The sequence below is a fragment of the Gekko japonicus genome, unplaced genomic scaffold, assembly GCF_001447785.1.
Source record: "Gekko japonicus isolate JY-2015 unplaced genomic scaffold, Gekko_japonicus_V1.1 scaffold3683, whole genome shotgun sequence".
Lineage (NCBI taxonomy): Eukaryota > Metazoa > Chordata > Lepidosauria > Squamata > Gekkonidae > Gekko > Gekko japonicus.
Genome location: NW_015169895.1, coordinates 41926 through 57739, shown reverse-complemented (window position 1 = coordinate 57739; position 15814 = coordinate 41926). Strand labels below are relative to the sequence as shown.

Genomic DNA, 15814 nt, shown 5'->3' with positions numbered 1-15814 from the left:
TGCAATCTTGAGTATGCTGTTCAGGTGCATATCTGTAAGCTGCAAACTTACGATGATGCAGCAGCAGCAGAACTGGGAGAAGAAGCAGAAGACAGCCAGTTCCACTGCGGGCCTGAGAGAAGCCCTCTGGGGGCCTCATCCGGCCCCTGGACTGCATGTTTGACACCCCTGCACAGCTGCCCTAGGCCAAACAGTCTCAATCTCTCTCTCTTTCTCTCACTCTCTCTGCCTAGCCTTCCTCACAGGGCTGTTGTTGTGAGGCTAAAATGGAGGAGGGGAGAACAACATTGTAAGCAGCTTTGGGTTCCCTTGGTGAGAAAAACAGGGTATAAATATATTTTAAAAATAATAACCTTTCTGCGAGAGAATCACACTTATTAGCTTCCCCCCCCCCAGTATTTTTGAATGATTAGTTACCAAATGTGTTTGTCACTCCTCCATAAAAGAGGTCCAAAGCGGTATAAAATAAATTACTAAAACAAATTAAGACAATACACAATGATCCAAATAAACCAGCAGGCTACAATAGGCAACATAAAATGCAGAGAGGAGTTTATTCGGGAATTTCAAAATACAAGAAAATGAAATTCAAAATTAACCCCCCACACACACACAATTAGTGAAAAGCCCAGGGCCATTAAAAAATGTCTTCACCTGGTGCTTAAAAGATTTGACCCAAAGCAGGTCTCTGGAGACGTTTTTATAGGGTTGTCAGCCTCCAGGTGGGGCCTGGGGATCTCCTGGAATTACAGCTCATCTCCAGACTACTGTCAGAACCCACAGCTAACAACGAAGTACACGCATTCAGGAATTTTTATACTTTTATTGCAAAGCTATAGATTACAGAGATCAGTTCCCCTGGAGAAAACGAATGCTTTGGAGGGTGGACCCTATGGCATTGTACCCCCCTGAGGTTCCTGTCCTCCCAGACTCCATTTCCAAATCTCCAGAAGTTTACCAACCTGGATCTGGCAACCCTACCCCCCATCCCTCACCGGTGGCTGGGGGACCTGGAACCCTAGTTCCACAGCTAGAGTGTCACCCCATCTGCGATCTCCAGCCCTCCTCATCTCCAGACCTTCAGAAGGTGGGTTGGGGAGGGTGGCGATCTCTGGGTTGGGAAATTCCTGGGGATTTGGGGGTGAAACCTGAGGAGGGTGGAGTTTGAAGAGGAACCTACCTCAGCCTGGTATAATGCCAAGAGGAAGAAGAAGAAGAAATTGGATTTATACCCCACCCTTCACTACCCGAAGGAGTCTCAGAGCGGATTACAATCTCCTTTCCCTTCCCCTCACCACAACAGACGCCCTGTGAGGCAGGTGGGACTGAGAGAGCTCTTTCGAGAACTGCCCTTAAAAGAACAGCTCTGAAAGAACTTGTGACTGACCCAAGGTCACAGCAGTAGCTGCATGTGGAGGAGTGGGGAATCAAACCCAGTTCTACCAGATTAGAGTGCGTGCTCTTAACCACTACACCAAACTGGCCCCCAAAAGCAAACATTTCCTCCAGGGGAACTAATCTCTGTAGTCTGGAGAGGAGTTGTAATTCTGGGAGATCTCCAGGCACCACCTGGAAGTTGGCAATCCTAGGTGTGACACAGAGCACTTTAGCTCTTTACTTTAACTGGTTATGCTTTGAACAATGGGGAAGGGGCAGATTTTTCTCCGCCTTCAATCTTGCTTTCCCCTTTGCTTCCTTAAAACAGGCTATTTTGTTCAATTTGGAGGGACTTCAAAGGACAGCCATGTTCTTTCTCCTGCCCTACGTATTTCTGCTTGTAAGAGGAATGCCAGCCAGGCCCACAGAGCAGACGGCTTCTGCCACCCAGAAGGATCTGCAGCCTTTTTTCCAGGTGGTTATGCAGGACCCTCAGGAGGCAAACAGCAACCTCTCGTGTGTGGAGCTGAGGGCCCAGAGGTTGACCCTCCTGCACCTGAAAAGCAGAAATCTCCTGTCTTTCCCGTCATGCTTGCCTGAGATTCTGGAACATCTGGATCTGAGCAACAACCTCTTGCCGGAATTCAATGGCCAGGAGGCGGCCTACCTGCCCAACCTGCAGGCCCTTTCCTTGAGACAGAACCAGATCCGACAAGTGACATGGGGGCCCCCCGGAAGCCTGGCCAGGCTGCGGTCCCTGGATCTGAGCTTCAACCTGTTGTCATCCGTCCCGGCCTGCAACGCCTCCACTTTGGGAGACCTTGAGGAGCTGTCTCTGGCTGGGAATCCCATTGAAGAGATCCAGACCTTTGCTTTCTCCTGCTGCCCTCAGCTGCGGTCCCTGAATCTGTCTTCCACTCTGCTGGGACAAGGTGGCAGCGGTGGGATTCAGGACTCTGCCTTTGCGGTGAATGTTTTGCAAGGGGACACCACCGAGATGGTGGGAAGTGCTCTTGGGATGCTTGACCTCAGCGCAACCTTACTGGAGAGAGGTAAGCGGTTAAACTTTGGTGGGACGCTCAAAGCACAGTCAGATGGCTGGGGGGGGCATGTAGGGTTGCCAGCTCTGGGTTGGGAGATTCCTGGAGATTTTGGAGATGGAGGGTTTGGGCTGGGGAGGGACCGCAGTATAATGCCATAAAGTCCACCTTCGAAAGTAACCATTTTCTCCGTGGGAACTGAACTCTGTAACCTGGAGAACAGTTGTAATTCTGGGAGATCTACAGCCCCCATCTGGAGACTGGCAACCCCCAGGCAGTGGGGATTTCTACAAGGCCTGCAGAAATAGGCTTGCTAGCCTCTAGGTGGGGCCTGGAGATCCCCCACTTTTATAACTGATCTCCAGCTGACAGAGATCAGCTCCCCTGGAGAAAATGGCTGCTTTGAAGGACTCTGTGGTATTATACCCCACTGAAGTCCCTCCCCTCCCCAAACCCCGACCTCTCCCGGATCCGCCCTCAAAGTCTCCAGGTATTTTCCAACCCCCACCTGGCAACTCTATGCAGAAATATGGTGTCCAACCTCCAGGTGGGGCCTAGAGGTTGCCCGGAATTATAACTGATCTCCAGATGACAGAGATCGGTTCCTCTGGAGAGAATGGCTGCTCTGGAGGGTGATTGAACCTGGGACCTTCTTCATGCAAAGCAGATGCTCTACCATGGAGCCATCAAGTCACCCTCCAGATAACAGCTGTGCTGCTATCACATGGAAGAAGCAAAATTGAGCTAGATAAATCAGTGATCCGACAGTACAAAGTAGTTTCATGCACTCTGGAAGTAGTACCCCTGGAGAAAATGGCTGCTTTGAAGGGTGGACTCTATGGTATTATACCCCACTAAGTTCCCTCCCCTCCCCAAACCCCGACCTCTCCCGGATCCACCCCCAAAGTCTCCAGGTATTTTCCAACCCCCACCTGGCAACCCTATGCAGAAATATGGTGTCCAACCTCCAGGTGGGGCCTAGAGGTTGCCCGGAATTATAACTGATCTCCAGATGACAGAGATCGGTTCCTCTGGAGAGAATGGCTGCTCTGGAGGGTGATTGAACCTGGGACCTTCTTCATGCAAAGCAGATGCTCTACCATGGAGCCATCAAGTCACCCTCCAGATAACAGCTGTGCTGCTATCACATGGAAGAAGCAAAATTGAGCTAGATAAATCAGTGATCTGACAGTACAAAGCAGTTTCAGTTTCAAAGCAGTAGTAGTTTGAGTGCATGAAACTTCTTTGTACTACTACTACTAGTAGTAGTAGTGGTGGTGGTGGTGGTGGTGGTGTAGTAGTGTTCTCCTGCAAACTCTCTAGCATTTGTCAGTCAGCAGCCAAGTCGCTTTCCAAAGTGCTAATGAGCCCTCGGGCTTTTTCTACAAAAAAAAGCCCTGGGCATTATAATGTTCTCTTCATAGACAGCCTGTAAAAACTGTAAATAGATTTCTTCAGGAGACCCTGACAATGGCTATAGAGCTATGTATTGTGGTCTAGTACCTACCGTACCAGGGTCGGGCTGTCAGCTGTAGTGGGGTGAAAGACTGAAGTGCCAGAGGGCCCCCGGAATACCTGAAAGCCTAGGGGCCGGACCATGGGTTAATACGGCCCTGCCTTGGGGTCAGTCCCCCCTTCAGTCTCCTCTGTTTTGATATCAGAATGGCTGTTAAACATTCCTTCTCCCCCCCTCCCCCCCAGTTCGTCTTGAGTGGCTCAAAGACCTGCCCAGCCTGACATCTCTCCATCTGACAAAAATGAGCCGTCTGAGAAGCCTCAACGCGGCTGTCTTTGCGTATACACCCCAGCTGGAAGAACTGAACTGCCGGGATTCCCCCGTCCTTAGCCAGGTGGAAACGGAGTCCTTTGGCCAGACCCCCAAGGTGGCTTTTCTCATGTTCCAAAAGTAAGTTTCCCTCTGCCTGCTTATTAGTCTGGCTGTAACTGTACCGACTGGCTTTCGAGCAAGGGAAACCTTTGCCTTTCTATCAGTATCCAGGCGCCTGCTGTCGGCCGCCTCCCAACTCCCATATGAGCATGAACAAAAGAAGGCTGTGAAGGTTCAAGGGGCTAAGGCTCTGCAGGGTTGGCGTGAGGAGAAAATTGGGGCATGGATGATCGGAGATGATGCTCTGAGTTCCCTGGAGGAAGAGAGAGTGCGGTGCCGCGGTCTGGGTGTCAGACTAGCATCTTCAGGGACGGGTCTTCGCCAGCGGGCAACCAGGAGGGCAGCTACCCTGCACCCCACGCTGGGAGACCCTGATAGCCCCACCTCCCCAATGGAGGGAGGGAAAAGAAGAAAAAGAGCAGGCTAGCAACACTTGCGCCTGCCTGTCCAGGGCTCAGCCAGATGGATTCTGATTGCTGCTTGGGACATCCTTGTTTTGGGGTGAGGGCAGCCAGCTTCTGATGGTGGTACCTCCCACCTGTCTTACCTGGGGCAAGGGCTGTACCTTGCTTGGTCCTGGTGGGGGGCAAGCCCCAGGGGGAGGTGGCAGCAATTCTGGGGCTTTAGCCTTAGACTTTAGCCCAGGGCCCCAGAATTACTAAGACCACCCTCGAGCAACCGGGAAACACAGGTCTCTGAACCCCGAGTCTACCATGGAAACTTCCTGGGTTACTTTGGGTCAATCGCACACACTCAGCCTCACCTACCTCAGAGGGTTGTTGTGAGGATAAAATTGAGAAGGGGAGAACAATGTAAGCTGCTTTAGGTCTCCAGTGGGGAGAAAGGCAGGGTGTAAATGAAGTATATACATAATTTGTTTTTTAATATGTACTAGGTAGAAATAAGACAGCAGATCGACTGCTCGCAATTTCAGAGACACAAAGTTCGAATTTGTTTTTTAATATGTGACCAACAAAGTTTTATTCAAAGTGTAAGCTTTCGTGTGCAAAGCACACTTCTTCAGACGAATGGAACAAAATCCCTCCTGTCCCTTTAATTCTGAGAGTGTTGAAAAAGATATTGCTGGATCACATTTAGGGATGCTAAGTCCCCCCGGGAGGCGGGAAAACCCCTGCCGCCGCCGGATTGGGCCCCCGGGGGGAACCCCACCCCCAAAGCACGTCACACGGAAGTGACGCAAGCACGTCGGGGATAACAGAATAATCTGTTAAATTTATAACCCGTACATTAATTAACTTTGTACTTCTTTCTCTTACTGGAGAGCCAGTTTGGTGTAGTGGTTAAGAGCGATGGGCTCTGATTTAGAGAGCTGGGTTTGATTCCCCACTCCTCCACATGCAGCCAGCTGGGTGACCTTGGGCCAGTCACAGTTCTCTCAGAGCTGTTCTCACAAGAGCAGTTCTCTCAGAGCTCTCTCAGCCCCACCTACCTCACAGGGTGTCTGTTGTGGGGAGAGGAAGGGAAGGGGAGTGTAAGCTGCTCTGAGACTCCTAGTCAAGGCTGGTGTATAAATCAAATCTCTTCTTCTTCTTTGTCTTCTAGCTGTAATTTGAGTTCCTTAAATCCATGGAATCTTAGCTCATCAGACAATCTGGTCATCAGCCTCTATGGAAACCCTTTGGAGTGCCATTGTGAGATGTCCTGGCTGCTCTCCGAACCAGAAAGGATAGTTCTGCAGAGGTATGGAGTTACAAAGATAGTTCCTATTTGCCTTGCTGGCAGTCCCTGGTCCCTTATTCAGTGCTGAGTTACAGGCGTCACAATCGGGCTTGGAGGTATTATTGATGGCCTGTATCCTGTTGGAAATATGTGTGTTGCAAGGTCTAAATTCAGTCATTACAGGATTAATGTGTTTACCCTGTGTGCTCTTGTTCAGACTGACCTGGAAGGTAACCTGGCTCAAAGCCAATGGGGAGAAAGCCCAGGAAACTGGAGCCTATTTACTAACAATCATTGGTTAATGTATTCAGGTGATTTCCTTCTAGGGTCAAGAAGAAAGAAGAATCTCCATTACCAACCGTGTGGTCAGTCAGTCTGTTGTTGTACTTGTAACAGTAAGGATGTAGTCTTAAGTGTTTGTTGTTTTGTAGATTTCCCATCTACCATTCCCTTTAGAAATAAAGATTATTACATCGAAAGAATATGCCTCCTCTCCAGTGAACAAAGATCCATTGCAAGCACTGAATATCTAAGTACTGTTACCAAATTTTCCAACATATCCTACCATCTGAAACCACCCATCAGCCTAAGGAGCGTTCCTCCAACTGAAGTGTCTCTTCTGCTGGGAGAAGAGCCCCTTAATTCGGAGGCAGTCTCCTTAGAATAGAGGAAGGCTTCAGATTTTACTGGTGTAAAATGGGTAAAATGGGTACTGTATAGATTCTGCCCCCAAGCCTGTCCAGGAATGAGGGAGGAACCGATATTTTTTTCAGTACATTTAATAGCCACCCAGAGAGGTAGACTGCCCTCTCTGGATTCAGAACGATAACCACCAGGATCTCTACTTAATCCCTCTCCAGCCTGAGATTAGAGATCCCAGAATCTCAGTTGGCATGTGGGTTTTACACATTAGCACCTCTTTCCAGAGATGCACACGTAATGCTCAATGGTAGCGTGTGACCAGGTAGGCACAGGAAGGAGACTTGGAATTCAAAGTCACAATCAGCTGTGGCCATTCAGCCAATTGCGAGTAGGAAGGGTGTGTCCCAATGTTGGCGGTCATGGCAACGGGTGGGGATAGGCTAGGTATGGAGACCACCCTCTGCAGTCAGGTGACCCCCAAACTCCAACTACTTCATTTTGTACGGTGACTTCGGGCATGCAGGCAGGGCCAGGCTCCATCAGGTCTGGCTTTCCCACTAGAGGTGTGAAGAATGTGTGTTTATGGCATGGCAATTGAGCCTCTCTGACCAAATGTGCAGGCCAGTTGGCTGGCAACAGGAAACATGGGATCAGAAGGACGTCCCAGGGGAAGGCATGAAACCTTTAGAAATCAATATTTCTATACAGGTACCTTGTAGTAGTCAGGCAGGGATGTATAGCCAGTAAAGCTACAGACGCCACCATTTGAGTTATGTGATTTCCACCTGATTTCTGTCTCCAAGGAACCCTTTTTATAACTCACTCCCTGCTGTTTTATCTTAGGGCATCAGAAACGATGTGTTCCGTGCCCCCAGAAGACAATGTAGCGCCCAGATCCATACCTCTGCCAAGGCTGTATGATGAGTGCCAGTCCAACAGAACTACCGATTCATCCCCAGAGCTCACAACAGGCAGCCTTTACAGCACATCCTCCAGATTCGCCACAGATACACCGCCAGACTTTGGGACATTTCCCCAGGAATGGCACAGCAGTTCAGCTGCCCCGCACAGCATTGCGTTGACTTGGGGCGATCTGACAACGCAGGATTCCACACAGGCAGATATGCTTGCCTACAAAGAAGAAACAGTTAACGGATCTCAGGAGAGCCCACTTGCAACGGCTGCTCTGACCGCTGCCTCGACAATCCTGGGAAAGACTTCTGCCAAGCAGACCGTGGAGAATGCAACCAAAATGGATCCAAGAAGTCACGATCCCACCACGGCAGATTATCTTGTCCGACCAGGAGGAACATTGTCCCACTCTGCTCTGAGCACTCCTACAGCTGCGCCGACCAGAACCACGGCAGATTATCTTGTCCGACCGGAAGGAACATTGTCCCACTCTGCTCTGAGCACGCCTACAGCTGCGCCGACCAGAATAGATTCTTCGCCTGTCCCCAGTGCTTTATTTATCCCACAGAACATGCCAAATTCCACTCCGACCAAACCACCAGTGCAAAACTCCACCAAGTCACCTGCTCTTCCAAATCCTGCATCCACTGACGTTCCAGTATATTATGTAGATGAATATGACTACGAAGGTCATCAAGAGGGATCGGAGGTCCAGACGCTCGGCCCGTGTGCCTACGACCCCTGCAGACATCTCCAAAAGCCTTGCTCTGAACTCCAAGAGTTGTCTCCTTGCTTGTGCCCAGGGATATCAGACGAATTCACCGTCCCGGAACCGCCAAGGCTCCGTGAAGCGTCTGAAATAAGGGACACGTCAGCAGAGATCCGCTGGTGTGCCCCAAATTCGTATGTGAGATTCTACCGGCTCACCTACCACCTTAAAGGCAACTTGAATAATAGTACGGTGACTGGGGAGATCTACCCCACCGCCAGGGAGTACACCCTGTACAATCTCCAACCTGGTTCCAGCTACCAGGTATGCATCGCTGCTTCCAACAAAGCTGGGTCAAGTCAGACCACCGGCTGGAACGGGCGCCGTGCGCCGTGTATTACTTTTGCCACCAAACCCAGCTACAAATCCAGTTTTGCCATCTTGAGTGCAATAAGTGGACTCCTCCTCCTTGCGACTGTCCTCATGTCAGGGTGCCTCTGCAAGAAACATAAAGCGCCCCCTGCTGAGCAGTATAACACGCATCTGGTTTCCTATAAGAACCCTGCTTTTGATAATTCCTCAAAATAGGAAAGGTGAACAAGATGGCAAGGATTTATCATTGGTGCTCAACACAGTTTGTTTTTTAATGGACTTCTTCTGTTTTTTAAATGACAATAATGGGGGGAAATTGGGTGGATTTGGGGTGCTCTTACACTTGCAGAAGGAAGCCTATCAGTAGGAAACTGTTTGTGGGCGGAAGGGCTGTTTTGGATTCAGTCCTGGGTTTGACTGGGTTTTGGATTCAGTCCTGGGTTTGACTTCAACTTATTGTTTTCAAAAAAATTTTCTTTATCCCTCTCTTTATTTTCACTGTTCTATAAATGGGATAAAGTAGGGAAGTGGGCCATCGGATTGTTTTGCTTTTTAAACTTAAAAAAGAAACAAACTGCAGTGCTCGTTACCCTCCTCAAATACATTTTAGTTCCAGTGTTTCAGTCTTAACTAAGTAAGGAATGTGGACCTCTGCGGTAGATCGACTTCTAGATCAGGGGTGGCCAAACTTGCTTACCGTTAACAGCCACACAGAATAAACGTCAGATGTTTGAGAGCCTCAAGATACAAACAAATATGACACACTCGTTTTTATTGGAAAATATGCAGGTTTGCTTTTTATTAACATTAAATTAGACTGTGTGAAAGAGCCACATGCGGCTCCCGAACTGCAGTTCGGCCGCCCCTGTTCTAGATTAATGTTGGGGCTGGGGGTACTTCACTTGTTATCAGCCCAATGCTGAGGTTTGTCACACCGGAGCATGATCAATAAGGTAGTGAGCTCCAACAGTTCCCAGTCTGAGACCCCAACTGAGCTGCAAGCATGTGACACTGGAATCAGGTGACAGGAAAAGGAGGAACCAAAGTCACAACCTCACTGGCTCCAGGATGTGGGCGACAGATCAAGGGAGCTTGGGGGTGGGGTCAGGAAGCACAAGCTGAACACCTGGAAGTGTACTTGTAGTGAGGCACAAGACAGGAGCCAGAGCCATGGAGGAGTCTCCTCCATCGTAGGTGACTTCGCCTCACCAGCGTGCTCCTCTAAAGCATGCATCCAAAGACCAGCAGTAGCTGGTCGCACCCTTGCCCTATGCACATGCACTGAGGCTGTGATCACACACACACACACACACACACACACACACTAAATAATCCACTTTCAATGCACTTTACAACTGGATTTTAGAAGAAGAAGAAGAGATTGGATTTATACCCCGCCCTTCACTCCCCAAAGGAGTCTCAGAGCGGCTTACAAACGCCTTTCCCTTCCCCTCCCCACAACAGGCACCCTGTGAGGCAGGTGGGGCTGAGAGAGCTCTGACAGAAACTGCTCTTTTTCAAGGACAGCTGTGTCACAACTATGGCTTGCCCAAGGTCATCCAGCAGGTGTAAGTGGAGGAGTGGGGAATCAAACCCGGTTCTCCCACATTAGAGTCCGTGCACTTAACCACTACACCACACTGGCTCTTTTACTGTGTGAACTGGCAAAATCCAATTCAAAAGTGCATTGAAAGTGGATTATTTAGTGTCTGTGTGATCGCAGCCCAAGAGAAGCTTCTAGGCAAAAGTGCCTAGGGCCCGTTAAAGTCATAACGCGGCCCTGGTTAAAAGGATCGGATAACAGGTGATGTGAAAGACCTCCGCTTGAGACCCCGGAGAGCTGCTGCCAGTCTGAGCAGGATCGAGAACCTGAAAAGGTAAGTCAAACGGAGTAGAGGGCCAACAATTAAAACACAACAGAACCTTCTTCAAAGGCCAAGCACAATGAGGAACAAATTGGCTTATAGCACAATATCCCTTTAGCAAATCTTATTGAGGACACTTTGGCTTGGACTGAGTAGCTGTTGAAAGGCGCCTTCTGAACCAGAAATTAATATCAGTGAAATATCATTTGGCATATGATTGGATCTTGGGAGGCCTCATTTATACTTCCGTTCTATGCCTAGTAATTCCACCCTGGAGGTAGGTGAGACTGAGAGGGTTCTGAGAGAACTGTGAATGGCCCAAGGTCACCCAGCTGGCTTCATGTGAAGGAGGGGGGAATGAAACCCAGTTCCCCAGATAAGAGTCCAGTCCACTGCTCTTAACCACTACGCTAGTGGCCAACCAATTCCTCTGGAGGGCTCACCACCTCCCTAGGCAGCTGATTCCACTGCTGCACAACTCTTACTGTAAACAAGTTTTCCCTGATATCCAGCCGGTACCTCCCCGTCCTTAATTTAAACCCATTATTCCGAGTCCTGCCCTCTGCTGCCAAGAGGAACAGCTCCCTGCCCTCCTCTAAGGGACAGCCCTTCAAAGACTCAAACGAGAACAATCATGTCCCCCCTCAACCTCCTCCTCTCCAGACTGAACATTCCCAAGTCCCTCGGCCTGTCCTCCTAGGGCTTGGGTCTCCAGGCTACCTCTGGACATGGAGATTCCCTTTAGTCACCATGGCCAATAGCCATCTATCCTCCATCAGTCTGTCTAATCTGGTACTTTTAAAAACTGGTATTTTGTTTGATAACTGCAATTTTGATATTTTAAGCTATTTTCAGTTACCATGGAAGAAAGCCAGGGTATAAACACCCAGCCACACAATTATGCCTTTTGTCACCTGTGACGGTACCTCTCTTTTATTTTGTGTGGTTAGGTGCGAAGTAGTTTTAAATTTCTTGTTGTTTCTTTCTCTCACTCAAAGTATCTATCGCTGCCACCAGGAATTTAATTCCAGTCTTTAATTAACTTTTCCCACAGTATTGTGCCCAAGCTCTAAGGCTCCTTCATTGGACTATGCGGTTCTGAGGATAAGACTCTGGGTTAACAATAAATAAGATAAAACTTTATTGGTAAAAGTGGTGTATTGGTTACAAGATGTTTTGTTAAGTTGCTCAGTAAAATCTTTCCCTTTTTACTGACGTCTGTGTCAGCCTTTCCCCTCACACTCTTAAAATATTCTGACTATATCAGATTTTGCCTAATATGCCCCCTTAAGTATATGCTCTTCTTCCTTTAGAATCTCAATGCCTTTCACAGCACTTCTGTATGATTCTAGTTAGAAGACTGCTTCTCAGACTCTGTGTAGCTACTGACTTCTGACTTCAAACTGAGCACTCTGCCTTCTCTCCACCCACACTCGGTCATCAACCGATCACCTCTTTCACACACCCCTTCTACTGACACCAACCATTTAAAAAAAAGCACACACACAACTTGAAATCATTACTTCACCGCTCTTTCAAAGCCACACACACATATTGAGATGAAATGTCTTCAACTTATTCCCCAGCCTTCCACCTATTACCACTGCAGTTGCTGGTAGACTTCTAAGCTTCTTTCTGGGTTGAACTTTATTTGGGATAAATTTTGAGCACACACACAGTTGTTCTCATCTTAGAGCCATTTACTGCCCTTCCATAGGCTGTGGATTTTTTAATATGATAAACAACTGGATGGTGTCTGACAGTTCAAAAGCACAGATAAAAAAAACCCCATACAACCTCATGGGGGAGAAAACGGATGTTGAAAGAGGAGCATGTGTTAGCGCTGTTTTTATGTAGAACTTGTTTCTCTCCCCAAAGGGGGGGAGGGAGAACCAAAGCAGTGTGTAACATTGCTCTCCCCTCCTCCACTTTATCTTTAGAGCCACCAACCTGTGAGGCAGGTTAGGCTGAGTGTGCGTGACTGACCCGAGGTCACCCAGTAAACTTTCATAGCAGATCCTAGTCCAACAGTAACTATATTGTGTATTGGTTACAAGATGTTTTGTTAAGTTGCTCAGTAAAATCTTTCCCTTTTTTACTGAGGTCTGTGTCAGCCTTTCCCCTCACACTCTTAAAATATTCTGACTATATCAGATTTTGCCTAATATGCCCCCTTAAGTATATGCTCTTCTTCCTTTAGAATCTCAATGCCTTTCACAGCACTTCTGTATGATTCTAGTTAGAAGACTGCTTCTCAGACTCTGTGTAGCTACTGACTTCTGACTTCAAACTGAGCACTCTGCCTTCTCTCCACCCACACTCGGTCATCAACCGATCACCTCTTTCACACACCCCTTCTACTGACACCAACCATTTAAAAAAAAGCACACACACAACTTGAAATCATTACTTCACCGCTCTTTCAAAGCCACACACACATATTGAGATGAAATGTCTTCAACTTATTCCCCAGCCTTCCACCTATTACCACTGCAGTTGCTGGTAGACTTCTAAGCTTCTTTCTGGGTTGAACTTTATTTGGGATAAATTTTGAGCACACACACAGTTGTTCTCATCTTAGAGCCATTTACTGCCCTTCCATAGGCTGTGGATTTTTTAATATGATAAACAACTGGATGGTGTCTGACAGTTCAAAAGCACAGATAAAAAAAACCCCATACAACCTCATGGGGGAGAAAACGGATGTTGAAAGAGGAGCATGTGTTAGCGCTGTTTTTATGTAGAACTTGTTTCTCTCCCCAAAGGGGGGGAGGGAGAACCAAAGCAGTGTGTAACATTGCTCTCCCCTCCTCCACTTTATCTTTAGAGCCACCAACCTGTGAGGCAGGTTAGGCTGAGTGTGCGTGACTGACCCGAGGTCACCCAGTAAACTTTCATAGCAGATCCTAGTCCAACACTAACCATATTGGCTGTTGTTTGCTAGACCCTAATTACTGTAAGGGTACACTGCTGCTAAGGTTATGGTGGTGTGATAGAAACGGGCATGGGTGCATGAGCACTCATCCCCCGGATACGATTCATTTATAAAAAAGCAGCACTGTCAACTGAAATTCTAGTTTTAGAATTCCTTTTAGCAGCTTCATCAAACTCCTGGAGCAGATAGCAACAAACTGGAGAGAGCCTCATTCATTAAATTCGTTGGATACAAATTAGCAGTACAATTAAGACACAGGAGTCCAGACACTAGTGAAGATTTATTTTTTGAAAGTGCAGTGGTGCTGACAAGTCCTGGACATCCAAGGCATCATCTACCATTCAATTCTCCTAAACTTTCAATATGGGGCCATATTTCCTTGTCTGCATGGAGAAACATACCTGAGTGGCTCCCATAGAACGCCATGCACTATTTCACCTTCATAAACTGGAAATATCCTATTTTCAAAGGCTAAAGAATAAAATCCCCTCCTCTATCCAGTTTGTATCGCAAGACACTATTAGGTTGCAGCATCCAGAGGTTGCATTTGGAGTATCCAAGTTTTTCACCCAGTATACATTCTCTATACAAGTTTAAATATATAAAACATAATACAAAATTATTTATATACAAAGAGAATCGTAATCACTTCCACTTCACCCAGCCTTCGTTTCCATGGAAAGCTCTTATCTGGTGAGTCTACAGCCTGACCCAACATGCACAAGTTCATTTTCAGTTTATTCAGTAACCGTGCAATACTCTGCTTACTCCATGCAAAACATGCCACCTGGCTACATGTCCTATGTTTGGAAATCGAGTGTTCTTCATTTTTGTGTCCAATATTTTATAAAGTTTTAAACATTAATTTAAAAAAAAATGAGCCATACAATTCTGCTCTCAGTTCGGCTCAACGGCTTTCTCAACAGAGCTGTTCCCTGTCTGGTTCGCCTGCTAGAGGAGTTACAGACCACCCTGAAACTATTTATGTCCTTCTTTGCACTATGTAAGAGAATCCTCAATTTAAACACAACCCAGAGCCCAAGTCATTCGACATTTAACCTGACCGATCCCTTTACACCTTTCCTGCCACCAAACTTCTCAACGTGCTATGTCAACCACATTGCGCGGGGGGTGGGGGTGGTGGATACTTTTCTTGCTCTTGATATTGACTTTACATTTCTTAGTTGAGGAATAGGGCCATGCCTCAACGGCAGAGCATCTGGTCTGTACACAGAAGGTCCCAAGTTCAGTCCCCAGCATTTCCAATTAAAAAGGATTAGGTAGTATGTGATGAAAAAGACCTTTAAAAGATTCTGGAGAGCTGCTGCTAATCAGAGCAGAAAATACTGACCTTGATAGATGAATAGCCTGACTCAGGATAAGGCAGCTTCCTGTGTTCTATATTTGTACCACAGAGAAATAACAGGACCAGTGGCTTTGACTACATAGTATCTCCAAGAAATTCACCACTTCCAGCTATCAGTTTTAGCTCAACGAAGTTGTGACCGCTTTCCGCTCTGCTGACAGTGTTTTGCATGATATTCTATAATATCATTTTCAGAATGCAAACACATTAGAGGATTTTAACTCCAAATTTCATTCATAGATAATTGATAAATGCAGCATTTCAGACACGTTTTGTTGCAGTCCTTACAAGAAGCCAGTAAGGTAGTCCAGTGTCATTCCCTTGGGTAGGTGGGAAAAGTTGAAGCTAAGTTGCCTAAGTTCATCATGGTATTGTAAATCCTAAAATGGGACATCCTGATTCATGCTTTAGCCTCTTGGCCATCACCTTAAATACAGTGAGATGGAGAGCCTGATGTAATAATTAGATTTAATTTTAAACAATTCATAAACAGCTTTCTCCCAAAAGCTCCACATTGTCTTGTGAAATCACCGATCCTGATCATCATCCTTTTCACCAGCCTATTAGTGCAACACTGATTAAATGTTAGCGCAGCAATGTGCTTTAGGATGTTTCAGTATACTTACAGCTGCCCCTTCTTAAGCATCGAATGTTCAAGGTTTAATTTTACACTCTGAAAGAGGGCTTAACAAGACCGTGGGGCACATCAATCACATCCAGTTTGGTGTAGTGGTTAAGTGTGCAGACTCTAATCTGGGAGAACCGAGATTCCCCACTCCTCCACTTGCACCTGCTGATGTGACCTTGGGTTAGTCACAAGCTCTGGCACAGCTCTGAAAGAGCAGTTTGTGTCAGAGTTCTCTCAGCCCCACCCACCTCACAGGGTGCCTGTTGTGGGGAGGGGAAGGAGTTTGTAAGCCGCCCTGAGACTCCAAGTGAAGGGCGGGGTATAAATCCAATCTCTTCTTCATCATCATTAGGAAGACAAACAAAAGCCTTCACACAAGGAAGGATACAATGCTTTCCTG

General features: G+C 47.2%; 1 protein-coding gene across 1 annotated transcript; it reads left to right on the top strand.

Annotated features, from left to right (window-relative positions):
* Positions 1 to 1744: 1744 nt before the first annotated feature.
* On the top strand, positions 1745 to 8836 carry LRRN4 (leucine rich repeat neuronal 4). The gene is made up of 4 exons (XM_015417485.1): positions 1745 to 2429; positions 4119 to 4323; positions 5869 to 6006; positions 7471 to 8836. The coding sequence occupies exons 1-4, from the start codon at positions 1745 to 1747 to the stop codon at positions 8834 to 8836; spliced, it is 2394 nt and encodes a 797-aa protein (XP_015272971.1).
* The last annotated feature ends 6978 nt before the right edge of the window (positions 8837 to 15814 follow it).